This window comes from Erigeron canadensis, chromosome 1 (genome assembly GCF_010389155.1).
Source record: "Erigeron canadensis isolate Cc75 chromosome 1, C_canadensis_v1, whole genome shotgun sequence".
In the NCBI taxonomy this organism is placed as follows: Eukaryota; Viridiplantae; Streptophyta; class Magnoliopsida; order Asterales; family Asteraceae; genus Erigeron; species Erigeron canadensis.
Window position 1 is genome coordinate 7,536,708 of NC_057761.1, and position 27,766 is coordinate 7,564,473.

At 35.0% G+C, this 27,766-nt stretch overlaps 3 protein-coding genes across 3 annotated transcripts; 2 read left to right on the forward strand and 1 right to left on the reverse strand.

Annotated features, from left to right (window-relative positions):
- Nucleotides 1–5,865: 5,865 nt before the first annotated feature.
- On the forward strand, nt 5,866–8,110 carry LOC122603601. Its single transcript, XM_043776388.1, has 2 exons — nt 5,866–6,262; nt 6,411–8,110. Exons 1-2 carry the CDS (start codon nt 5,866–5,868, stop codon nt 8,108–8,110), a joined length of 2,097 nt encoding a protein of 698 aa, XP_043632323.1.
- Nucleotides 8,111–19,780: 11,670 nt separating this feature from the next.
- On the forward strand, nt 19,781–21,345 carry LOC122606276 (acetylserotonin O-methyltransferase-like). Its single transcript, XM_043779240.1, has 2 exons — nt 19,781–20,647; nt 20,884–21,345. The coding sequence occupies exons 1-2, from the start codon at nt 19,883–19,885 to the stop codon at nt 21,181–21,183; spliced, it is 1,065 nt and encodes a 354-aa protein (XP_043635175.1). The 5' UTR covers nt 19,781–19,882; the 3' UTR covers nt 21,184–21,345.
- Nucleotides 21,346–25,589: 4,244 nt separating this feature from the next.
- On the reverse strand, nt 25,590–27,564 carry LOC122606287 (acetylserotonin O-methyltransferase-like). The gene is made up of 2 exons (XM_043779249.1): nt 26,733–27,564; nt 25,590–26,079 (listed from the first exon to the last, which is right to left on the reverse strand). Exons 1-2 carry the CDS (start codon nt 27,480–27,482, stop codon nt 25,786–25,788), a joined length of 1,044 nt encoding a protein of 347 aa, XP_043635184.1. The 5' UTR covers nt 27,483–27,564; the 3' UTR covers nt 25,590–25,785.
- Between the last annotated feature and the right edge of the window lie 202 nt (nt 27,565–27,766).

A 27,766-nucleotide genomic window follows, 5' to 3' on the forward strand; every position in this document is an offset into this window, starting at 1 on the left:
TCCTCTTTATGATCCTGCATTTATGAGATATCCTCCAAACAACATCTAAGCGATTAGTTTTACGATACCTCGTAATTAATGCTTCTTACACGCTTTGATTAAATAGTTAGCGTTCAGCGTGTCGATTCATTTTGCTTGTTCCACTTATTTATATCTAAGATAACAAGGCTTCACACATAGAACTTCATGCCTAGAAATCATATCAAATTTATTTTTTCTTTCTCTATCAATATCTATAACAATTCCATGGAGGGGGAATCATCTTTTGTTCGTAAAACTCCTAAGAGGCTTAGGGATCAGTCTATTTCTGTAAGTATTTCACTTGACCATGTATTTTAATTTCTTATCAATTTCTAAAAAGTTTTTATTTCATCTTTGTAGCTTATCGAAAGACTTTCTAATGCATATGAAGCAGAAATCAGGTGTAAGGATGAAACGATTAGAAGTGCTAGTCGGCTTTTGAATTCAATTATGGATACTAGAAATCAAAATCAAAGAGAAATGGAAAGTTTGAAGAAAGAACTTAACGATACCAGGGCAGAGGTCAGTAATTTGAAGAACTTCTTGAGTTGGTTGAAAGTCAAATATCCTCAGATATTTAGGGAGAATGTATCATTTGAAGAAAGCAAATGAGGGATTGATGTCAAACCTCCTTTCCATGATCCACACAATAGGAGGCCCATCCCCTGATTCTAGTAACAATTCATTAGTACCATGATATTAAGTCAAGATTTTTGATCTCATACCTCTTTTCTTGATTGATCACTATGTGGATCTCTTGGATTTTTTCCTTGTTTTTGTTTTTTGTATGAAGACATTGATCCCAACAAACGATAATTAATCTAATCATTAGTTTTTTGGCCAAAATTTAATCGTTTGAAACTTAATAGAAAGATTATCCCTATTGTTTAAGGTGACCGTTTATGATCACGAACCAAATGAGTTGATTGTAAATTAATCAACAACCGTTTGAAAATTCTTAACCACGAGGGTTTCCATAATTAAGAATTTATAACGTGCGACCCGGGCGAAATGAGGTGTAATGTTAACCTCGACGTTTGAGAAGGTGAGCCCTTCAACCTAGGATTGAAATTTTTTGTTCAACCCACTGTAATCCGTTTATAGGATCTTAGATTTATGTAAAGTTATCCTGACTTAGGATCTGTACCTTGGTAGCAGCTTATGATCTTTGTTTTATTAGGATCTTATACATTGTTGATCCCAAATGTTGATGATCCTGCACTAGAATGTCAAGACAAAACACAGTTAGAATAGACACTACCCCTTTTGGTTAATGCCACTCCGATGCTCAAATTAGTATTACTGTTATAGTGATTGGAATAACAACTTTCTATTGATAGTAAGCTTTGAGATGGATTGCATTCCATGCTCTTGGAATCATTCTACCTTTTGGGTATTGGAACCATTAGGTTCCTCACCTGTTTGTGTTTTGCTTTGGAAATCATTTTTTGCCAGTGTCCAATTTTTGTTAGGAAGTATTTCATCTAACAAACCTTTGTGTATTAATCTCCATAATTCGTAATTAAACGCTACGCATTCTTTAGTTTCATGACCAAAAACTCCATGAAAAATACAACATTTAGTTCTTTCGGTATAAAACTTTCTGGGTATTGTTTTTGGTCAATTAACCTTGTACCCTAGACCTTTCATTATTGTTATAAGTCCGGTCATATCGGTGGTAAAATGATAATCAGAAATCTGTAAATATTTTCTAAAGTTTTTACCTTTGTTTGCCATACCTGAATCTTTTTGGATTTTGCTAGGTGGCTTAGCTTTAAACAAATTCTTTTTGACTTTCAGCATTGACTCCTTTTTGTCTCCAAAGCCTGCTGAGTAATTCTTCACCGAATCATTTGATTTTTGAGCTAATTTTTCCATTGATTCGTCAACTCGATCAAAATACCTCTTCCATACAACAGCTAGATAAGGATCTATAGAAGGTATGCCTTCAGTATTCCCTTTCAAGGTCTGTTCAGCCAGGAATCTTGCATTTTCAGGAGGGTTTATCAGACTTTCTTTTACATAAGGATAATCGTAGACCAGATCAAAAGAAGGAGAATTTTGGGATTGCTCAGACATGATTTGTGTTTGAAAAGAAATATTTTTTTTGTGAGATGTAGAAATTTTCTTTTTCGAAATGAAATGTTTGACGATCGTAAAATTATTTGTCAAAACACCTTTTTTCCCCACGGTGGGCACCAAATTGTTTCGGTCAAAAATTACCTAAGATAATTTTAGAAAAGATTTTAGACAACTCAAGAACCGAAGATTTGTAAGTGGGGTTTGGTGTTCAAGGTTTTTCAATAAAAAAAAGGAAAGTTTTCTTAACAAAAATTACTAAAATATGAGTTTAGGTATGAAAAGAGTTTCAAGAAGATCTCTGAGATAGAAATACTTCGAGTAATTAAGAAAACGGTTGAAGATAACGTAAAGTAATGCAGATTAAAACTCAAGCGTTTAAGTAATGCGATAAAGAAAATGCGGTAAAGAATAATAACACCAGAATTTTGTTGACGAGGAAAAACCCTTGATCCAGTTAAGTGATCTTAGATAAAAAAACCCCGGGAGGATGCAATCGACCTTCCAGCTGTTCTCTTATTATTACTCTTGTTTGCGAACGATTACAACGAAATTAAAGAATGAAAAACATTTGAATGAGTGAATAACAATTGCTACTTAATTAAGTTATGGTTGCTTGAACGATGAGTTAATTGATGATTTGCAGAATGTGTATTCTTTCAGTGTTGTTGATGAGTGATTGATAGCATGCCCTATTCTGCTCGTTGGCTTCTTCTATTTATAGTGCTAGACGTTGAACCGTATTTCTGAAATATCCGGGATCTTCTTGAACTTGCTCTCTACGCTGAAGAAATGGCACATATGACTGTTATGAGTGATTCTTCATCAAGTAAATCTGTTTTCAAGTCCGATTCTTGTGGATGAAATGGTAGACTATCCGTTGTAGCACGTTTTCTTTGTAAAACACGTCTTTGACTTCAGTCCTGCAAATAATATCTGATACACTAGACATGTGTTCATTAGTAAAATCACAGATCTTGAAGATATCAAGATCCCAATGTATCAGGATAACGATGCAATGTGAGCTGGAACTCTGAACTTAGTAGGATCTAGGATCTTATAATTCTATACATTATTACGTATTTTTTTTTACAGAAGGACTAAAGTATTAGTTTTGTTCAGGATCCTAATAGTGCAAATTCTACCCCAAACAGAGATGTTTCAATCTTTAGAGGATAAAAATATGTGTGTTTTTAGGCTATGTTTGATTGATTGCGTGAGTGAATGAATGAATGTCCACTTCCCTTTGCGAGGAACGGGTTTTTATAAGCTAAATGGGCAAGTGGGTGTCCTCCAACTTAGATGGGTCGATCCCTTTATGAGTCTAATGGGTTGGGCTAGTAGGTCTTTTTCACTGCCGATAAAAACTTGTCATAAGCATATGTATATATTTATGACATATATGGTCGACTTGGTTGATTAGCAACATATAATGACTAGTTGTCATTTGTTTGGCTTATATAAACAAACTTATATATTCCATTTACACAAAATACATTTTATTAATAATGTACATATACCATTCTTGTTAAAGTATATGTAAATACATTGATAACGCTTAAATTATACATATTTAATTTAGCGTTATTGTGCAATTTAACGTATAATTATAACTCATTTGAATGTAAATTAATGTATTTTAGTTACTTATTGTGTGTATGAGTGATTTTACAGGATGCAATGAATTTTGGTGAAAAAGTGCTTGAAAAAATTACAAATTGACGTTGATGCACTGTTTTGGTCATAACTTCTTCATCCGATATCCGTTTTTGACGAATAAGCTGGCCACACGAAGATGAATGAAAAATCTACAACTTGCCAATTTTACTTTTACCAATATAAGATGTAATCAAGTCAATTGAGCCACGAAATGAATACATTCATCATGCATTCAATGCCTTTGACAAAAGCAAAAGCAAAAGAAGTAAAGAGTCAAATGTGCATCACACCATATTTTCAACACCTGACATTTTCTTCACTATTTGGAGCAAAATCTTCCTGTTCACAAACTGACTCCATAGCTCCTAAATGTCTCCCACAATTAAGAAAGCAGTTGGAGAAGTTGGCTATAAAAAGAAGCTTGCAGAGAACGTAAAAAGTGTGCCTGGGAAGTCTTCCATGGTTGCCTAACCATTTCCAGTCACAACCAATTTCCAAAATCATTGTCCAATTTGTTCACTCTTAGTTTGTAATAAAGTTGTTTTAGTTTATAAGTCGCGAAACCTCCTGTTACATTTCTCATTCAGATAAAAAGTCCGATCACTGTTACTTGATCAGTGTGTGCTACTTCATTAATATATTAGTCGTTGTCTTCAAGTTCCACTTTGAAAGTTCAATTTAGTTCACATTTGGTTAATCGTATTTTGTACTCTTCCGACTTAAGGTTACTCACTTCCACTTATTAGTTTACTAATCGGATAGTGACAGTCCGATTATAAACTGGGGGTTGAAAACATTTTCTAGTTCTAAAAATCAAACAAACTCTTTCCGTTAAAAATAGTAAAAAACTATTTTTAGGTTGTAATGACCTTAAGATTTATCTTTTGCTCCTCTTACGCCAAAATTTCCTTTTTAGTCATTTAAAAGCTTTCAAAAGATCACTTGTAGTTTGTTAAGCAACGTGACAACGCGGTCACAGCCCCCCAATTTTACACTTTCTTTTTTAGATTAAATTTAATAGTTTTATTTACTACTAATACCAATTCCCTGTGAATGATCCCGGACTTACTACTAGCTATACTATACGCGGCAGGGTACACTGCCCGTGTGTAATATAACTATAGTATATCCTTGTTTTATAAATTTAAAACTTGGGTGATTTTTACGAGCAAAACGATTCAACAAGTTATATACTCAAGTTTTTGACACCGTTGTCGGGGAATTAAGTTTATTTAGTAGTTTTTAAAGTATTAAGTTTAATCGATCCTTTTTAGAAATGTATTTCTAAAAAGTTACTTATTCTGTTGATTTATTGTTCGTTCTAAAAAAAAAGTTAAAAACCTAAAAAAAAAAGTTCGTTAAAAGTAGTTATATTAATCCATCTCAAGTAATATATTTTCATTTTTTTTATATATATATGTAAAATATAATAATTAATAATAGTATTCTTCCGTTACACTTTTAATAAAGACTGCTTGGGTGATTGTGGTAAGGAAAACAAGACATGACCAGTGTGGTTACCTCGAATCCTGTTAACCTCGACTAGGATTGTGGTTCTCGAGTTATTCCGATTCTTGACCTATGAGCCTCGAGTAGTTATTTAACATTGGATTCCTGAACTGTTGAACTGCTGGACTGTTGGACTGAGGACTGTTGGACTAATAATTATATATATAGCATAACACCAACTCAGACAATAATTCAAGACTCCACATAAATGATTTTATTTTTCGTTGTTTTACTTCTATTTATTTTATTTTTAGCTGTTTATTTTTATATGTTTTATTTCGTAGAATAGGTACTTTTCACAGTTTTCTTGTTTTTCTTTTGCAGTGATATAAGGAGTGGATGAACACAAGGACCGGCAAACAACCACTCGCTAGTCTGCTATCCGATCCCGAAAAATCATTTTCAAAAAGGAAAAAGAAATCTTTGCAAAATCCTAGAAACATTTTAGAAAGTAGTAGTAGTGTTGTTAACATAGGAGCGTCAAATCTTTTTGAAGAAGAAAAAGTTGTTTAAGAAAAATCAAATCAACCACCATCAATTAACATGACAGGCCCAATAGATAGACTTAATCAACCCATGTGGAGCAGGCAAAGAAATATGGCACCGATCCCTGGATCTGCCATAGTGAAGCCTGAATTAGGAGATAATTTCATTGTTAAAGGAAACCACATGAAAATGATTCAAGAAAACCAATTTGATGGTAAATTTCTTTCTGATCCATATAAACATATCGCAGATTTCGAGGAAATTTGTGAAATGTTTAAATATGGTAGAGACATGGTAGAACCGGTTAAGCTACGTTTTTTTCCGTTATCTTTAACAGGGGAAGCTAAACTTTGGTTTAATGGATTAGAAAAAGGGTCAATTGATTCTTCGGATGAAATGAAAAGAGTTTTTGCAAATAGATTTTTTCCACCCGATTTGCAACAAAAAACTCTTTTCTCGCGGAACACTCACTTAATGGGGCTATTTGAATTGGAAGACAACGACAAAAGTATTGTTTAATGACATAAGAACTTTTAAGCAATACGAAAAAGAAAACTATATCGATTCTTGGATAAGGTTGCAAAAATTTCTTAAAAAATGTTATGGTCATGGTCTCGATAAAGAACAAGTTGTAAACATATTTTACAATGGTCTAGATGAGAATTCCCAAATTCTACTTGATGCGGCTGGTGGAGGAAAATTTTTATACAAAAGCGCAAATGATGCTTATCAAGTCATGGAGGACAAAGTAATGATGAGAATGTCAAAGACCAAGGTTGAGGAAGGGAAATCAAAGGCAGTATCGTTCATGGAAGCAAAGGAAGAATGTTCAAGGATGGAGGCAAAGTTTGATACTATGATGAATTTGTTCACTAACAAATTCGACAGCCTAGAAAAAGAGATGAATAATCTGAAATATGGTTACTCACATGGTGGGGCAAGCTGGGGTCAAAACCGCAACCAAGGGAATTTTACCAATGGTTTTAATTCTCACTCAAACATTTTCCCTACAAGATACCCTAGAAACAACCAAGATATCCAAAACCAACCCAACCAAAATTTCCTAAATCACCAACAAAGACCACATAATGAAGTACCCATACAACCAACCCAAAAGTCAAATGAGGAAACCACTTTAACATCACTTGAAGCAACAATAAAAAACTTCACGAATTTTCAAAAAACAACCAACCAGGAACTTTTCAGGAGACTTGATATCCTCAGAGCCAACCACGAACAAGGCCTTCGTAATCACCAAGCATCTATAACTTATTTGGAAAAGAAGTTGGATCGCATAAGTGAAACATCAACATACAGACCAACTGGCTCACTACCCAGCAATACACAACCAAATCCGAGACCCTCAAGCTCAAATTCAAACTCAAACCAAACATATAAGCCCCCTCCCGCTAGAACCGAGCATGTAAATGCTATTTTTACAAGGGCTGGTAACATTTACCAAACTAACATTGAAAGTGAAGCTCCTACCGATTCACCGAAACTTGTATCCGAACCTGTAGAAGATGACTTCACCGACGATGAAAGTGTGGCAGAAGAGATTGAAATGGAGCCAAAACCAACAGAAAAGAGGCCAATTGTTTCCACTGAACCAGTTAAACCACCGCTGAAGGCGTACAAACCAAAGATTCCATACCCACAACGCTTGAGAAAGGAGAAGATGGTGGCAAGATATGGCAAATTTCTTGAGATGATCAAAGCAATTCGCATCAATATGCCATTAGTTGATGTACTTGCAGGGATGCCAAACTATGCTAAGTTCATCAAAGAATTGTTGAACAACAAGGACAAGTTGGAGGAAGTGTCTGCAACATTTTTGAATGAAGAATGCACAGTCATTTTGCAGAATCAGATTCCACCAAAGCTTGACGATCCAGGGAGTTTCATAATTACTTGTTCTTTTGGAAACATATTAACTTGTGATGCGTTAGCGGATTTAGGGGCTAGCATAAACTTGATGCCTTATTCTTTATATGCTAAATTGTCCTTAGGAGCATTAAAACCCACGGGAATGAGCATTAGATTAGCTGACCGCTCATTTCAATATCCGTTAGGCATAGCTGAAAATATGTTGATAGAAGTTGGACGTTTCATATTTCCAGTTGATTTTGTTATACGTGAAATGGACGAGGATAGTAAAGTACCATTAATCTTAGGGAGACCTTTTCTATACACCGCTGATGCAATAATTCGTGTAAAAGATAAGGAATTAACCTTAGGTGTTGGAGATGATAGAATGGCCTTTAATATTGATAAAGCAATGAAACACTCATATTCTACTGATGATACATGCTTTCGTGTTGATGTGATTGACGAAAATGTGAATGACTGCACGTAGAAATTACTAGAGTTCGTTGATAGCATCTGGGGAGAATTTGAAGATGAAGAAGATGAAGATGTGAAACCTGAGGAAGCTGAAGAAATAATGAAGTTGAGCATAGACGAAAGTCCACTAGAGGACGAGGCATTTGAGGAAATAAAGAAGGAAGAACGATTGAGGATCAAAACATTATTAGAAGAGCCACCCACAGACTTAGAACTCAAACCACTTCCAAGTAACTTGGAATATGCGTTTCTTCAAGGGGAGTCTCTTTTACCTTTTGTTATTTCATCTTTATTATCTGAAAATGAGAAAACCAAACTTTTAGATGTCTTGAAAGCCCATAAAGGTGCTTTTGCTTGGCGTATATCTGACATACCCGGAATTGGCCCGTCATTTTGCAAACACAAAATTAATTTGGTTGAAGATGTAAAACCTGTTGTTCAAAGACAAAGACGGCTAAATCCGAATATGAAAGATGTAGTCAAAAAGGAGATAATTAAGTTACTTGATGCTGGAATTATTTACCCTATCTCCGATAGCCCTTGGGTAAGCCCTGTTCACTGTGCACCAAAAAAGGGTGGGATGACTGTGATTACGAATGAACGCAATGAACTAGTGCCCACACGAACTGTCACTGGTTGGCGAGTTTGTATTGACTATAGGAAATTGAATGACGCCACAAGAAAAGACCATTTCCCGCTACCCTTTATTGACCAAATGCTTGAAAGACTAGCAGGAAATGAGTACTTTTGTTTCCTCGATGGATTTTCGGGATACTTTCAAATCCCTATAGATCCAGACGACCAAGAAAAGACCACTTTTACCTGTCCCTTTGGAACTTATGCTTATAGAAGGATGCCTTTTGGGCTCTGTGATGCACCTGGTACTTTCCAGAGATGCATATTGCCATTTTCCAAGACATGATAGAAACTTCAATGGAGGTTTTTATGGATGACTTTTCTATCTTCGGAGATTCATTTGATTCATGTCTGGCTAACCTGGATAGAATGCTTGATAAATGTGAAAAAGCTCATTTAGTTTTAACTTGGGAGAAGTGTCATTTCATGGTACGTGAAGGAATTGTATTAGGGCATAAAGTGTCTAGTGTAGGACTTAAGGTTGATAGAGCAAAAATTGACGTTATTGCTAAATTACCATCGCCTACCAATGTCAAAGCTGTTAGAAGTTTTCTATGACATGCAGGATTTTATCGTCGATTCATAAAAGATTTTTCAAAAATTGCACGACCTATGACTAAACTTCTAGAAAAGGACCGACCATTTGAATTTGATTCGGATTGTCTCAAAGCCTTTAAGAGTTTGAATAATAGACTCACGAATGCACCAATCATGGTAGCACCTAATTGGTCATTACCATTTGAGTTAATGTGCGACGCGAGTGATTTTGCTTTAGGAGCCGTTTTAGGACAACGAGAGGATAAACGCTTTCAACCAATTTATTACGCAAGTAGAACACTCAATGGAGCTCAACAAAATTATACCACGACTGAAAAAGAACTCCTGGCTGTTGTTTTTGCTTTCGATAAATTTCGACCATACCTTGTTTTGTCTAAAACAGTAGTCTTTACCGATTATTCAGCCCTAAAGTACTTGTTTGCCAAACAAGATGCTAAACCTCGTCTCATTCGTTGGATCCTACTTCTTCAAGAATTCAACATTGAAATCAAGGATAAAAAAGGAGCTGAAAACCTCGCTGCTGATCACTTAAGTCGTCTTGAATACCCAAACCGGGAGGAACTGAAGGATAAGGAAATTAATGATGCATTCCCTGACGAATACCTCATGAAAGTGAGCGATGAAAAAGAAGATGAAGCACCGTGGTATGCAGATTTCGCCAACTACTTGGTTGGTGGAATTATCCCAAAGAGTTTAACACATCAGCAAAAGAAGAAATTCTTTTCTGATTTGAAGAACTACTTTTGGGAATACCCTTACTTGTTTAAAGTATGTGCAGATGGAATCATAAGAAGATGCGTGTACGGAACTGAAACTCGTGAGATTCTCGATGGTTGTCACTATGGACCAGCTGGAGGACATTACGGACCTACAACCAAGGTGTTTGATGTTGGCTTTTACTAGCCAACAATTTTCAAAGAAGCATTCACACTTGTGAGAACATACAATGCATGCCAACGAACGGGAAACATCTCTAGGAGATATGAGATGCCACAACAAGGAATTCAAGTCTGTGAAATATTTGATATTTGGGGGATAGATTTCATGGGGCCGTTCCCACCATCCCATAAATTCAAATACATTCTCGTAGCGGTAGACTATGTTTCAAAGTGGGTTGAAGTTAAGGCTTTACCAACAAACAACGCTAGAGAAGTCATAGATTTTCTTAAGCACTTATTTAGTCGTTTTGGGTTCCCTAAAGCACTAATAAGTGACCGTGGAAGCCATTTTGCTAATGCTCAACTCGAGAAAGTTCTAAAGAGATATGGACCGGTCCATACGTGGTTAAAAGCGCATATTCGTCTGGATATGTTGAGCTTGAAGGGAGAGAGGGAAATACCTTCATTGTTAACGGTCAACGGTTAAAGATTTATCATGAAGAGGAACTAGAAAATGCATGGAAGTCACCTATGACTTCCACACCATCAGCGAATAAACCTTTGGACCAAGAGTCTAGCTAACGACTCGCTCAATAAATTTAGCGCTTGCGGGAGGCAACCCGATTTCTTTTATTTTCTTTTTCAGTTTCTTTTCCTTTGTTGGTCTTTTCTACTAGCAGACCCTAAAGAACTAGTCTTCTCACCTCCTTCTGAATCATTCAAGGTTTTTCTTCCCTACTTCTAGCGACTCATACAAACAATTGAGCACTCATGGACGACAATGAATTCTGGCGAAAACTGTTGACTACTGACAATAATCCAAGCAGTTCGACAAACATTCTAGCTCAGATGGTAGTAAAAGACTTCACACCTCAATACTCTAAACAAACACCAGTGGAACCAATTGGTAAACAAATACCGAAATTCAATCCACCATCCCTGAATCTGGGTGAAGCTTCAACTTCACAAACATGGCTTCCAACTGGAAAACAAACGGTGTTCGAAGCTGGATTTAAGGAACATGTAGAAGCCTCGTGGAAATGGATATGTGACCTCGATGAGAGAATTGAAAGGGGAAGAAGCAAACATTAGAATCAGCAAATTTCAAATCAACATACCCAGAAGACAAACCATTCAAAGTTCCGCACACTAAAAGGCAGAAAATTTATTTTGAGGGTAACAATTGTAGTACAACTGCAATGCTATGTAGGCGCGAATGGAACATATCTGAAATTCCAACACCGGTCTGTTCATGCACGGGAATACCCAGGAAATGTTATAGATGGCAAGAGGATGGCAATCAACTTGTTGTACAGCGAATATTTCACAATACCCGTTACCTCTATTGCCTGGGAGAGGCCAAATACGATTGCAGGGTAGAAGAATGGGTAGTTCCACTTTCAGATGTCTCTTGGAAGAATTGGTAACAAAAGGGTACGTATTTCGAAAGCCAATTGACTTGAAGGAATATTGGCTTGGGTCAAACAGGAGGAATAAATAGATGAGATGTTTAGGAGACTTGGTCTTTTCTACTAGCAGACCTTAAAGAACTAGTCCTCTCCCCCCATTCTTCGTTTTTCACTTTATTATTTTTCAAAATGCGAGAAAAGTTTGAGTATAATCATTTTCTAGTAATGTACGCATTGATTTGTAAATACAATAAAAATCGTTTGCCAAGCGAATTAGTTTTAATAATTAAAGATAAATGTGATGAAGTAAGAAAGGAATGTCGGCAAGAAAGTAATAGAAGGCGTTTTGGCGTTGGTATTTCGAGATCAGCGGCTAAAAGAAGAGCACAAAAACTTGGGCGATGTTACAAATGCGGGAAATTTTCCCATGAGGGGGCATGCTCGAACAACCAAACGTATTCTAATTATGAGTTCCAACGACTATGTAGAGACGGTCCTGTTGATTGTTATGAAAATCAACGGTTGAACAGACGAGGCTACTCTTTTGGAAGAATGTGCGAGGAACTCAACCGACTTATTCTAGAGGCGAGAAAACGTGGGTTGTAAGTAAATTTCATCACTTTTGTAAATATGTAGTTTTTAATATAAAAAAAATCAAAAAACCAAAAAAAAAAAAAAAAAAAAAAAAAAAAAAAAAAGAGAGAAAGAAAAAGCCGTTGAAGCCAATGGTTAAAAGGAAAAGAAAGAAAGAGAATTTTTTTTTTTGTAATTTTAAAATGGTAATTTGTGATTTGAGTGGGTAATATTAGGTATCTAGTACCAATATACCTTCACCGGACGAACACGTGTTAAATTATATATTTTAAGATTATAAAAAAAATACAAAACATCGTCTCGGAATCTGACATTAAAAGACCAAATTTTATCTTTTCTATTGTGTGTTTAAGCTATTGCAGGAAAGTGTGTAGCAGAAGCAGATCACAAACGTACTTCATAAGCAACATGATCAGTAACAATTAATGTCGCTAAGTTTCTTTTTCCCTTTTTACACTCATTTCGTCATGATTAATACATTGAGGACAATGTATATCTTAAGTGTGGGGGATAATTAATTGTTACTTTGTAATATATTGTAAATAAGTGTGTGTTTAAATTTTTCAAAATTTTAGTTAAATTTTAAAATTTCAATAAATGTACATTAATTTTAACGTTTGTTCTCATAGGAAACTAGTCACTTTTGACACCTAAATGATCAAATATTAAAAAGTGACAAATTTCTCCTTGACAAATATGTTTTAATTGGGAGATATATCATGATCAAAAAGATAGAAATGCATAACTCACACATTTATAGCCGTACCCCAAATATGTGAAGTTTTGGAGCCTATTTCAGCATTCACTTTTAATGCTTCGATATTGTCTTTGCTATGAGTGTGTCGGTGTTCCAATAAATGTTAGAACTTGTTCTAGTTGATACATTTCGAGACCGCAGTGAGATCATTTTTGTGATTGCATGGTTGGATAAAGAGTTAATATTAGGATAAACCTGATTTTCAAAAATTTAGCTCGAATTCGAAAATTGTTTATATTAGCTAACTGCATTGGTTAGTTAATCACCCTATGAAAACCCTTGTATCACTCATCTTTAGTGCTAGAAACACTTAGAAACCATGTTGAGCCTAACCTTTGTTTAATCGTTTAAACCACTATAAATATATACACCTATCCTGGCCATACCGATAGTCGAAATCTATGGTGGGTTGTTAGTTGCCTTGGTTTGATTGAAAGATTTGGGATTTTTTCCAGTGTTATGTCATTTTAAAAATTCTCACTCTTGAGAAATTCTTCACTTGTCATAATGTTTGTTCTTCTCTAAATTATTTAATCAAATCAACGTTGAAGAATAGAAGTGATTTTGTCATCATTTTGTCAAGACGAATACCGATTTGTTGCAGGGTAAAAGTAAGTTCTAATAAAAATAAATAAATAAAAAATCTAAAAATCTGTTTGTATTTATAAGTTCCTTTCATTGTTAGAAAAAATAATGCATATGTAGAAATGCTTGTATGCACATATGTACGTGGTTAGGTGATCAATCAGAAAGTTTCCATCATAGGTCATTAACTTTGTAAGAATGTTGGCAATCCACCCTTCAACTCATATCCCATAACTCACTCAAAACCATCATTTTCATTCCACATCATCTTTACCATTTCCGAAACTCACTATATTATTGTGTTTGTTACCCATTTATCATCCATAATTCACTCAACACTCTACCTTATAAATAAACTTTCGTTTAGTAAAAAAATAATAAAAAAAAACAAATCCTTTACCACACTCATCTTCCATATATTGTCAACATTCTGATTTCAGTGTGCAAATTAAGTGGCATGTACTTCGAAATGTCACTAGACCCAATTCCGGGAGAACAGAGGACGCTATAGTTCAACTTTTCTGAAAGACCACAGTAGGAGAATGAATTCTTTTAAAGAAAAAAAAAATAAGAACTAGGACTCTCTATCGGTATTCCCCTCAGAAAAATCACTTCTTATGCACAAAAATCACATTTTAACAGCAAAGGATTGAAAGGTTTTATGTCAGTTCCAACATTGTACACCACAATGGTCAATCCGTATTGATCTATTGTATGTTTTTTTCTTTTTATTTGGGCAGTCATTTTAAGAGGTTTGCGGTTTGAGGCAACTAATAACACGGGTTGTGTTGGATTAGACTATAATTTTTCTTTAAAACCATTTCAATATATACCACATACTTTTCCATACCCATTAAACCCAAGGCCTTCAGAAACATTACAACCGATTGAATTGCCTCTTTGGATGATCATGCTAGGTGCTTACGCCATGTCAGTGGAGAAATGATTCTATTACAAGCCTATGATTATTTATGCAACATGACTTGGCCATATATGAGTGATTCAAATATACACCCTCGATATTTATAATGATATATACTTTAGAGATGTGAGAATCATACACTATCATTGAATAGGTGCTAAGTCATGTATATTCGTGCTTGAGAATCATTGAATATCTCGATTTTCATAAATAAACTTAAATTGCATAGAACTAGAAATAGTTCTATAACTTTTTGAAAATCGAATGTTTGGAAAGACAAGTCAAGGAAGTTCTATGTTTAAACGATAGTTTGCTTGAGGACAAGCAACGTTCAAGTGTGGGGGAATTTGATAACGCTTAAATTATACATATTTAATTTAGCGTTATTGTGCAATTTAACGTATAATTATAACTCATTTGAATGTAAATTAATGTATTTTAGTTACTTATTGTGTGTATGAGTGATTTTACAGGATGCAATGGATTTTGGTGAAAAAGTGCTTGAAAAATTACAAATTGACGTTGATGCACTATTTTGGTTATAACTTTTTCATCCGATATCCGTTTTTGACGAATAAGCTGGCCACGCGAAGATGAATGAAAAATCTACAACTTGCCAATTCACTTTTACCAATATAAGATGTAATCAAGTCAGTTGAGCCACGAAATGAATACATTCATCATGCATTCAATGCCTTTGACAAAAGCAAAAGCAAAAGAAGTAAAGAGTCAAATTTGCATCACATCATATTTTCAACACCTGATATTTTTTTCACTATTTGGAGCAAAATCCTCCTGTTCAGAAATTGACTCCATTGCTCCTAAATGTCTCCCACAATTAAGAAAGCAGTTGGAGAAGTTGGCTATAAAAAGAAGACTGCAGAGAACGTCAAAAGTGTGCCTGGGAAGTCTTCCATGGTTGCCTAACCATTTGCAGTCACAACCAATTTCTAAAATCATTGTCCAATTTGTTCACTCTTAGTTTGTAATAAAGTTGTTTTAGTTTATAAGTCACAAAACCTCCTCTTACATTTCTCATTCAGATAAAAAGTCCGATCACTGTTACTTGATCAGTGTGTGCTACTTCATTAATATATTAGTCGTTGTCTTCAAGTTCCACTTTGAAAGTTCAATTTAGTTTACATTCGGTTAATCGTATTTTGTACTCTTCCGACTTAAGGTTAGTCATTTCCACTTATTAGTTTACTAATCGGATAGTGACAGTCCGATTATAAACTGGGGGTTGAAAACATTTTCTAGTTCTAAAAATCAAACAAACTCTTTCCGTTAAAAATAGTAAAAAACTATTTTTAGGCTGTAATGACCTTAAGATTTATCTTTCGCTCCTCTTACGCCAAAATTTCCTTTTTAGTCATTTAAAAACTTTTAAAAGATCACTTGTAGTTTGTTAAGCAACGTGACAACGCGGTCACAACCCCCCAATCTTACACTTTTTTTTTAGATTAAATTTAATAGTTTTATTTATTACTAATACTAATTCCCTGTGGACGATCCTGGACTTACTACTAGCTATACTATACGCGGCAGGGTACACTACCCGTGTGTAATATAACTATAGTATATCCTTGTTTCATAAATTTAAAACTTGGGTGATTTTTACGAGCAAAACGATTCAACAAATTATACACTCAAATTACACATCATACATACGTGATCATTTCTAATCTTATGATATTGACTGAACTGCCATTGTCAATTAAGATATCGCGCACAAAATGGTTAGCCACGTATAAAGTAACAACTAAACCATCATGATGAGGATCCTGAATGCTATCCATATCATCTTCTTCAAATGTTACCTTGTCCATGTGTAATACACTGGATCTCTGAATTGCCTTATCTCCTCTTTCGGATTTTGCTTCCTTTGCATTTCTCTTTGTTGCTAAAAAAGATGTGCCGCACACTTCTGATCCTCCTGCAATATAGTTAATTATTCGAGCATTAGCTGGAGGTGATTTAGGCCTTGGTGGCTGTTATTGGTTCTGCTTGCCCAAAACCTTGACGCCAATATCCTGAGCTTTCTTCTTTCCAAAGAGTTCTGTTAGATTTCCTTTATTGAGGAGTATCCCGATCTCTCATTTGTAGGCATAACATTCTTCTGTGGTATGCCCAAAATCTTCATGATAAGCACACCATCTTTATTTATCTTTACAGGCATCATGCTTCGGATTCTTGGGAGGCCATCTGGCTTTGTTCCCAAGATTCTTCATAGGCGCTATTATTCCTATAGTATCAACATTGAAACAATATTTTGATAATTCAAGATATAGAGGTTCTCCTTATCTTTCTGCTGCTACCGCTCTTTGTCGTACAACTCTCGTGTAGGGTTTATTTTTGTTGGGTCAGAACACTGGATTTTCGCCCTTCGATTTGGACGATCATATGTTGAGAGCACTCCTAATCTCTTTCTCATCAATTCATCCTCTTCGAGCCTTATAAATCTCAAAGCACGATTTTTTGCTTCATCCAAAGATCTGCAAAGTGTCATAACAAGATCCTGATAGAACAGAGAATCCTTGCTCAACCCCATTTTCAAAGCTTGAACTGCAGCAGTCATCTCTAATTTTTGAATTTCCAACGATTCTTTTATAAACCTATTAAGATATTCTTTTAAAGATTCGTTAATTCCTTGGGTGACTTGATAAAGATCACCCGTTATTTTCTCAAAAACCCTACTACATGAAAACGGTAAATTAAATTGATTAACAAGTTACGCGAAAGAAAATATAGATCTAGCAGGTAAATTGAGTAACCACTTCAGGGCCGCTCCTGATAATGTGGCCCCAAAGCCTTTGCATAGACATGCATCTCTCAAGTCTGTTGGAATTGGGACTGTCTGCATCTTCTTCAAGTATTGAGCCACATGCTCCTGAGGATCTGTTGTTCCATCATATGTTTTCATATGAGGCGCTGAAAACTTCTTTGCAATTTTCCCATTGGTTATGGCTGGTGCAAATCTGGAAATTCTGTATGAAGATGGATCTGCTTCCGGAATTGGTTGACAAAATCCCGAAACTGTCGAAATCAGTTCCTTAATTTTCTGTAATTCACTCGCTAGATACGCATTCGCCACATTATCCTGCATTTGGTTAGAATTATTTTCATGGTTTAAGGAGGGAGGAGTTAAACCTGGAACCCCCGAAGATGACGGAGGGGTTTGTTTGTTATTCTTTAAGTTATTTCCTACGTGAAAGAAGGAACCAGATCCATATTTCGGAGGCGGAGTGGAGAACATATGACCCATTGACTGAGTCTCTTGAAGCCCTGTTCCTCCAAATGTGATACTCCCGTTATTCAAGGGAGATTCATCTGGCCTCTCAAGATCGTGAATTCTGATCTCTTGAGTCCTGGGCTCTTGATTTCTGCTCCTCGTCATCTTTGACTGCAAACTATCAAATCTAGAGAGATTCTTTGTCTGTGCCTTCTTCATTTGCTCCTGAAGAACCTTAAACATAGAGAAAATATCCGTGTCAGCGCCAGATTCATTACGACTAGGTCTTACCTGTGAATCTAGATATGAAACTGGGTATGCTCGTGGCATCTAAGGCATCGGACGATTTGGATCATATCCTGCAGACAAGTCATCAATAGCCTTTCCTGTATTTTAACTATTATTATTTTTTGGAGGCTTATTAATCAAATTCTTCAGAGTCACAGATCCAGAAGCAGCAAAGGAAGCATTTTGAGAAGTCGACATCTTTGCAAATTGGCTTAAGAAAGTTTTCAAAACTTAAAATCTAGTAATATGGTTAAATTGCAAAAACACCTTTTTGCCCCATGGTGGGCGCTAAATTGTTTCGGTCAAAAATCACCTAAGATAATTTTAGAAATGAGTTTTGAAAACTCAAGTAATTAACGAAGATTTGTAAGTGGGGTTTGGTGTTTTAGGATCTTCAAATAAAAGTAAAGGTTTCTTGAATATAATAACCAAAACTAAGAGTTTTTATGAAAAAGAGTTTTATGAAAGTCTTTGAGATAGAACTACTTTGAGAATCTAAGAAAACTGTTAAAGATAAAAGTAAAGCACTGAAAATTAAAGCAAGGATCTTAAAGAAAAAACAAAAAGGACAATGACACCAGAATTTTATTGACGAGAAAAAACCCTTGATCCAATTAAGAGATTTTAGGTAAAAAGCCCCAGGAGGATTCAATCGACCCTACGTGTTGTTCTTTTATTATTATTGTGGGTGATTACAATACAATGAGGGTGAGAATGATTTGATCGAGCTAATGAAAAAAGAGAGTAAGTATACAGTGAGTAAGTGAGTGAGAATACAAGTGTGTGAGCAGATATCCTAATCTCAATCAATCACCTCTTATTTATAATGTAAATTCCTAACTAACTATCCGAAAAATCTGGGATCCTCCGTGTGATACTGTTCAACGTGCCGAAGGTGGAAAAGTGAACGTTGAGTCTTTTTTGACACGTTTATTCTTCGAGTTTGTTCCGATATCCAAGGGATTGCACGTTTCTTTTCTTCCTTAAGAAGCTGGATAAGTGTTGACATTTATTTTTGACCGTTAGCTTATTCCTGAATATTCTGCATGATGATCTTTAACTCATGATCCTGCAAAATATAAAAGCTTTATCGTGTACAGCAAAAACACATGTTAGTAATATCTCTAATGAGGATCATAGTTATAGAAAAACAAAACAAAAGGAACAAAGAAAAACATTTCCCTTGTATTTAAAAGTTAAAACCATGAATTCGTGGTGTTTTGCTGTTCTTTATTGTCTTTGGGCTTTTTGACTGTCCAACCCAATATGTTAAAATATAAACACGCTAGCTACGAAGTCATTTTCACCCCTGTGAGGACGTTACTTATATGTCGTCCTTATAGGCCTCATGTCGTGCTTTAGGCGTAATTAAAAGTAATAGAACAGACAATAATTATTTCCCGACCCGGTGTTTATTAAATGGTCGCACACATCAATATCTATGGAACCATCTTCAAATAAATGGTCATGCATGTCAATATCCATACTATTTTAAGTAATAAATAGTCACACATATCAATGTCTATGGTATCATTCTAAGTAAGAAAATGATAAACTCTCTCTATACGTTTCTACTTTTTTTATTAAAGTTATCCCACCTTCAATTTTATAATGTGCTACATAATAGTTAGTTATAAAGAAGTTGAGTATTATAAAATAAGTATTAAAGTAAAATAAAAAAGACATAATCTTGACTTTTAGATCTTGATTAAATTGATTTACGAAACAATTGATACAATTATGAAATTGTAAACACACTACAACGAATTTGTGGTTAAACGAGAGAGAGAGAGTGAGTGAAAACATGTGTCAAGTAAACAGATGATGAAGCCACCTGAAAAACAAGATTAATTACTCTAGTCTTGGCTATTTAAAGGAGGCTTAACTTCTACATTCTTGCATTCGATCAATATACTAGAAATATAAATGGCTTCACACACAAAAGTGGAGAAATTTAATTCCAAAGATGAAGTGACTGCCCAAGCAGAAATATGGAAATACATTCTTGGTTTCACTCCCATGGCTGCGGTGAAGTGTGCCATTGAGCTCGGGATCCCTGATATCCTAGAAAACCATGAAACACCAATGGCACTTGGTGACCTTGCGTCCAAGGTTGGGTGTACAGAGTCATCATTGTATCGAATTATGAGGTTTTTGATCCACTATAAAATATTTCAAGTGAAATCTATTTCCAAAACATCAGTAGGGTACGTTCATACCCCATTGTCTCGTCTTCTGACGAGGCAAGGAAAGCACAGCATGGCCGACCTAGTACTTTTAGAAAGCACCCCGGCCATGCTGGCTCCATTGCAAAAGCTAAGTGCCTGGGTTTTGGGTGACAAAGAGTTACCATTTAAGGCGGTACATAACACCGATCTATGGGGATTCTGTGCAATGAATCCTGCCCATAGTGAACTTTTTGACCGCGCTATGGCGTGTGATGCTAGGGTGGCAGTAGCAGCAGTGATCAAGGGTTGTCCGGAGGTATTTGACGGTCTTAAGACTGTAGTTGATGTTGGTGGTGGTGATGGGACGGCTATTAGATCTATTGTTGAGGCTTTTCCATGGATCAAAGGAATTAACTTTGATCTCCCTCATGTGGCATCAATGGCTCCTACATGCAATGGGATTGAACATGTTGGAGGAGATATGTTCGATCGTGTTCCCAAAGCCGACGCTGTGTACTTGATGGTTAGCTAATTTTCATCCAAAGTGTTTTTTTTTAACGACAAAATAATTCTACTCATAAAATACTCTAGTCCAGGATATTGAATCAATCCCCGGACTTTCATTTCACCTGACAAGAATCTCTAACAAGTGGGCTAACCCTACATTCGTAATTTTTCCAAAGTATTATGTTATTCAAGAAAATAAAAACAAGTATTTTGTCATAGTACATTAACATGTGTGTTTTTTATCAAATGTAGAAAGTACTGCATGATTGGAGAGATGAAGAATGCATCAACATACTAAAGAAATGTCACGAAGCAATTCCTCAAGATGGGAAGGTGATTATTGTAGACGCGATAATTGGACGGAATGAAGATGATCATGATGAGTTTAAAGAAGTGGCGTTGATGTTGGATATACTGATGATAGCTCATACAAGTGACGGGAAAGAGCGGACTTTAGATGAATGGTCATATGTATTTCAGGAGGCCGGATTCACTCGTTACACTGTCAAACATATCCAAGCTTATCAATCTGTTATTGAAGTGTATCCCTGATTCTATACCTCTTTCTAATTATGTTGATCTTCAAAATTGGTCCATTAGCTATATGTTATGGTTCGTATGTTTGTCAGTTTCTGCTCTTCAATAATAAAATACCGATCGAGTATGTGATTTTATGCTATATAAACAATAATAGAAGTGTGATTGACAAGTTAATTATATGAGTTTTTTTTTTTTTTTTAATTTTGGTCGTGTTACACATTCAATTTGTTAAACAAGTTTTGGATGACATTATTTATCTTTTTCAATTTTGTTGAATTGATTCTTTTAACAACTCGACCGGCGGCTAGCTAGTAAAGATTGCAATATAGAAAGATGAGATTTGTGTGGTCCAACATGCAATTAAATTTACATGCACTACTTTTATTAAATATTCAAAAAATTTTAAAAGGCAGACCAATTAATTACTTATTAAACGACTACTAGCAATTTACCAGTAATTCCCAAATTTACAAAGTTTTACTACAGGAAAAGATAATATGACGAACATAAAACAATATACAAAATAGACTCCAAATAAAGCTACAAATTAAACACCCTGAACGTTCAGATCTTAACTGTAAAGGTACTAAAATGGATGAAATTAATCTTATAAGATCTAAGGAAAAAGTCCCCGAACCTAGGGGCTGCGCCCAGAGGCTGTACCAAGAAAAAATCTTAAAAGAGACAAAATTAAAAAATTAATGAAATATAAATCTAATAAGAGACAAAATGTTGAAAACTAATAAAAAAATATTAAAATCTATGAAAATTTTAAAAATACATAACAAAATTTAAATTTTAAAAGGGCATTAGCGCCCCCCCCCCCCCCCCCCCCCCCGGCACGTCACTAGTTCACCTTAACTCGTTTTTTATAGTACCCCATACGATCTTGGACCAACATGCTAGTTAAATTTACAAGAACTACTTATATATTCAATTAAAAAACCAAAATTTGATGTTATCAATTTGCGGGTTCTATGACCCTTGGAGGTCCAACCCCAACACGTTACTGGCTGAGGTATACGCAGGGAGCAGCTTCCGTTGAAGACGGAGTTATAGCCAGCGTTAAAAGTGACGACACTTTCTGTATTTTATGATTTTTCTTTAATATCTACGCACCTAGCTAAGTGTATGCTAAAAGAGTATTTAAAAAAACTTTCTAAAAGAATAAAATATTAATACTGGATAAGAACTGGATAAGATTATTGAAGTTTAGTTTATACTATTTTGATAATAATCTTTTATCTCATCAACGCACGTTTACTTCATTTAATTCACATATATATTACTACCTAATTAAAATATTTTTGCGTGAACAGTGCTTCTTTTTGATTGGCTGCTTGGAAAAAAATAGCGTTGTAGCTTACTATATACTAAGCGGCATTAATTAAAAATTGATGATAGAGTAAGTGGTTTTGATAATTTCATTCGTTTTTAAGATTATTAGTGGACGTGATGACTGATGAGTTCGATTCCCACCATCGATATCCATTGTTCATTTTTATGGCCACTTTTATATTTTGCAATTAAATATTCAGTTATTCTCATTTTACTTTTTAACCACATCACATATATTTTGTAGTATTATATTTATTTGAAATTGCGATTTCTTTTGGAAATTCATTTACCATTGGTTAGGGACTTTGAAAATCTGAGATAGAAATAAATTGTTGTACTTATATTTCATAGTTAGTTATTTGTTTGGGACACAAGTTAATCTACTATATACATTTAAAAGATATAAACTTCATCAATTTATTTTTGACATAGTAAATGCACTTTTTATAGATAGTATAATTTTAATTTTGGCTATTTTCATCTCTTATTTTTGTCCTCTATTGAAATTTTAATTCATGCATTTCACCATCAAAATTAAGTGTTTTAAGATATGCAATGAATTGGTTAAATTGTGAATCTTCACAAGGCAAGTTCGAGTCTATGTCTCTTAGTTATCCCCAGTCAATGGCCGGGTATAACGTTAGTTATTGTTATCACAAATTAAAAAACTCCATTCTCAAACCTTGGATATTATCGTATGGCCTACTACTTTTGTGGCGCATCCCCTAATGGAAAAGACCCTTATAATTGACGTACGGCTTAGAGTAACGGGCTAAAACGGGTAAATACAAACGAGTTCTTGTTGCAAATGTATCAAATGTCGACTTGCAATATATAGACCGAGGTCAAAACGAGTCATGCTTAATTCTTAGGATCTGTTTGGTTCATTGAATATTTTTGGATGTAATGAAATTTATTAAATGAATTAAACTTTGAAAGAATGAAATTTAACGGAATGTTTTTTATGTTTTAGAAATTCAAGTGACGTAGGGAATGAAATTTTTTCCCTCATCCTCAAAGAATAGATATTTCATCAAATGATGGAATGTTTACGTACATTCCAACAAAATGTGATTCCCCAATCTTTTAACAACCAAACATACCAAGGAATGAAATTAAATTCCAATTCCATCAGATTCCATCAAATTCTGTGAAACAAACGCAACATTAGAATATATCAAATAGATTAGTTTTCTTTTTTTTTAGATTTTCCAAATACTACCATATAAAATGACCCATTCCCCTCTGTTTTTCTCCCATGTTGTACTTGTACATAAGATATGTCGGGGATATACAATAAATAACGAACAGAACCGAATGCTAAACAGTCTTTGAAGACGTGAAACACTTTCAGATTGAATCAATTCGTTGATTCACCCCAAACTCTCAAAGTATTCAATCAGATACAATCAGAGATTCGAGAATACTCTGTATGTTTGTGTTTGAGAGTGTGTGTGAACTTGGGAGAATTCTTGAGAACTCGTAATGAACTGAATACAGGGATCAGGGCCCATAACAACTTTTTAAGCAGTTAAAAGCCTGACTTTGCAAGGTTGGCAAAAACTACCACTCAAGTTTCAAAAATTAATTTCTGAAACGATCTGCCAAAGCAATTTTAATGGAAATAAAAAACTTCCAAGCTTGACCCCAGCCAGGGGCTCTGCCATGGACCCCGCTCCCAGGACCTCTGCCCCCAGACCCTCGTCTATTAGGGGCTTCACTTCTAAAATCATAATAAGTACATCCAACGTGCATTCCGGACTACCAAAGACTTGATTGGTCAAACAAGTTAGTTCAATTATATTATAAAATATCCAACAAGATACATATGTGATTTTATTTTCAATGACCAACTGTATGAAGTATTTAAGCGGTCCAATACTCAAGTTTCAAGGAAAACTCAATAGTTTGTCAGTCTGATGACTCGGTGACAAACTAATAGTATATATATACTTTTGCTTTAGTTCAATCAAGAAGTAAACAATTCCAACAACAACGTCACAATTACAGCCCATACCCTAGTGGCCGGTTTATTTGGCTTGTTGCCTTTAAACAATAGGCAACAAACTTCTCTTTGCCCATATCGTAGTTGTCGATTTCTTCAGCTTATTGCCTATAAACAATACGTTACAGATTCTCTTTGTCCATACCGTAGTAGCCGGTTTCTTCAGCTTGTTGCCTTCAAACAATGCGCAACATCTTCTCTTTGCTCATACCGTAGTGGCCGGTTTTAGTTCATACTATTTTTTCTATTCTGTTTGTTGCCTTCCGATAATTGCCTTCCGATAATTGCCTTCCGATAATGTGCAGCAGCCTCTCCAAGCCCTTACCATAGTGGACCGTTTCAATTTGTATTTTTTTTCCATCAAATTTTTAGTCCCTCAATCGGGTTCCGTGCTATCTAAAAAAAAAACCGGAACCTAGAGATCAATGTTTCAAGGTCTAATCCAAGATGTGGTCAAGCGGTGGCGTCTTAAGGAAGTTATTTACAAGTTCAAGTCCAAAATTGACTTCCCTTTTGAGTCAGCCATCTTGCGGAGGCGTATTAAGGAAACTAGCAACTATGTGTATTAGTTAATTATATTTTTGTCCGTCAAATTATGTCTTAGATTTAGTATTATTGTTTCGATATCCATGTATTGTACATTGGCATAGTATTGTTTCCACTTTCCATATTCATGTATTGTACATTGCCTATATAAAGTTCAAGAACAATTCAAATCATATTAATAAATACTCTAAAATACAAGATGTATACCATGATATGTTGCTCATGATTTAAATGAAAAACCCGACCATATATCATTCTTCTGGATAGGTAAAATCAGGTCGTTTCGATTAGTACAATCTCACACATGATATATATCTCCTGGCTAGAGTTTATTGTCAAACAAGGTGGCTGCAAACCGTATGACAATAGGGTCCGGTACTTTAATATTTCTGTTTTTACTTAATTGGATTGTCGGAACCGCCAGTTAGGTGCTAGCTAGCTTATCTACTGATATGTTGTGTTGGACCTCTAGTCGGTCACATTCAATTTAATTTTCTTTTGTTCGTGTATTGCCATTTTACACCTCGTATTGAATCATGATGACTGTTTTATTAATTATGACAATGACACTTCATTACAAAGATATTAATCAAACACACTCTTTTCAAGTACCTCATTGTTGCTAATACGAGTAATTTGAATACACATTTTCTTTGGAATGATACTATATACGTATACGTATTTATATAGATTACATAACGGACTTGTCGCCAGCTGCCGGTACGTCAAGGATAAACTTCAATGACAGATTGATAGGCTTGAATGTTTTTGATGGTATACCGAGTAAATCCGGCCTGATGAAAAACGTAAGACCATTCTTTCGTGGTTCGCTCTTTTCCTTTATTCGTGTGAGCCATCATAACCATATCGAGCATCAATGCGACATCTTTATACTTGTGATCTTCCTGTCCAACAACGGCATCAACGATAATCACCTTTCCTTTGTCTTGAGGAATTGCCTCTCTACATTTTTTTAGTATCTCAATGCATTCTTCGTCTCCCCAGTCGTGTAGTACTTTCTACATTATTTAACAGAACAAAGATACGAATTTTTATAACATTTTACGTGTGAATAAACTTTACAAACATGTAATAAATACGTACATAATTTAAAATTTCTACTCCCTCCGTCCCACTAAACTTGTCCACTTTTTAATTTTTAAAGTCAAACTTTACGAACTTTGACCATAACTATTTTTATTTGTGTTATATAATAGTTGATGAAAGTTATACAAATGAAACACATCTAAAACACAATCAATTCATATAACTTTCATTAAATATTATATAACACAAACAAAAATATATATAGTCAAAGTTTGTAAAATTTAACTTTGAAAATATAAAAGTGGACAAGTTTAATGGAACGAATGGGAGTAAAATATTTTCAGGGATGCACATGAAGATAGGAAATGAGTTCAACTTTTGAAGTAGTGAAAATCCAGAAGATTTTGAGAAAATAGGAAAGCAATCTAGTGAAATCTTCAAAATCTTTATTTCCATAATTAATAAACATATTGAATAGCTATAGCTACCTAATACATAGAGAAACAAATTAATATGAGAAACAAACAAAAGTATATACTGTATCTCTTTTGTATCTTTGAAAAATACCAAAAGAATTGAAGATTCTAAATTGATTTCAATGAATAATATATAATCATAGACTAACCATGATATAGACAGCATCAGCCTTTGGAACTAGCTCAAACATATTGCCCCCAACATGTTCAACACCTACAATAGCCGGAGCAACTGAGATCACATGAGGAAGATCAAAATTAATCCCTTCAATCCACGGACACGCCGCCACGATCAACTTTAAAGCCGTCCCATCACCACCGCCAACATCCACCACCGTATTCAGCCCTTCAAATACCTCAGGACAACCCTCAATCACCGCCCCCACCGCCACCCTAGCATCACAAGCCATTGCATTGTCAATAAGTTTACTAAGACCAGGATTTGTAGCTGCATATCCCCATACATCATCACCGTGTGCCGCCACAAACGGTGCCTCTCGGTTACCTAAAACCATAGCACTTAAATTATGCCATGGTGCTAACATGACTGGATTGCTTTCAAAAAGTATAAAATCAGCCATGCTTTTCTTACCATGACTTATTAGATGCCTAGATAAAGGGGTATGAGCATATCCTACTAATGTTTCTGATACTAATTTTTCTTGAAATATTTTGTATTGGACTAAAAACCTCATGATCCGGTATAACGAAGCTTGTGAACACCCGATTTCTGACGCTATATCTACTAACGTCATCGGGGTTTCATGTTTTTCGAGGATATCAGGTATGCCAAGCTCAATGGCACACTTGACAACTGCCATAGGAGTGAAACCAAGAATATATTTCCATATTTCTATTTGTGCTGCCTCTTCTTCTTCTTTGGAAATATTTCTGTCCATTTTTATTTCTTAAAGCTGTTTAATTATTATCCACTCAGATTGAATGCAAAATGTAACGAGTAAGCTCCCCTTTAAATAAAAATGAAACCGTGCATGCTTAATTGGGAAATTAAATATATTATAACTAATATAATTTAATTATTGCATGTTGATATATACAGCTATTTAAATATATATCGTACGGATTGATCCATGACAAAATTTTAACGTGGCCAATTTAACTACACAGGATTTTTACGCGACAAATTATTATTGGTAATATCGTTTTTCCCCCGAACTCAAAC

Excerpts from the sequence above, each read along its gene's own strand:
- LOC122603601 (XM_043776388.1), top strand. The coding sequence starts at position 5,866 with ATGGCACCGATCCCTGGATCTGCCATAGTGAAGCCTGAATTAGGAGAT. Across the intron at positions 6,263-6,410 it reads ATTGGAAGACAACGACAAAA|ATGAGAATTCCCAAATTCTA; the intron begins GTATTGTTTAAT and ends ACAATGGTCTAG.
- LOC122606276 (XM_043779240.1), top strand. The coding sequence starts at position 19,883 with ATGGCTTCACACACAAAAGTGGAGAAATTTAATTCCAAAGATGAAGTG. Across the intron at positions 20,648-20,883 it reads CCGACGCTGTGTACTTGATG|AAAGTACTGCATGATTGGAG; the intron begins GTTAGCTAATTT and ends TATCAAATGTAG.
- LOC122606287 (XM_043779249.1), bottom strand. The coding sequence starts at position 27,482 with ATGGACAGAAATATTTCCAAAGAAGAAGAAGAGGCAGCACAAATAGAA. Across the intron at positions 26,080-26,732 it reads CTGATGCTGTCTATATCATG|AAAGTACTACACGACTGGGG; the intron begins GTTAGTCTATGA and ends TAAATAATGTAG.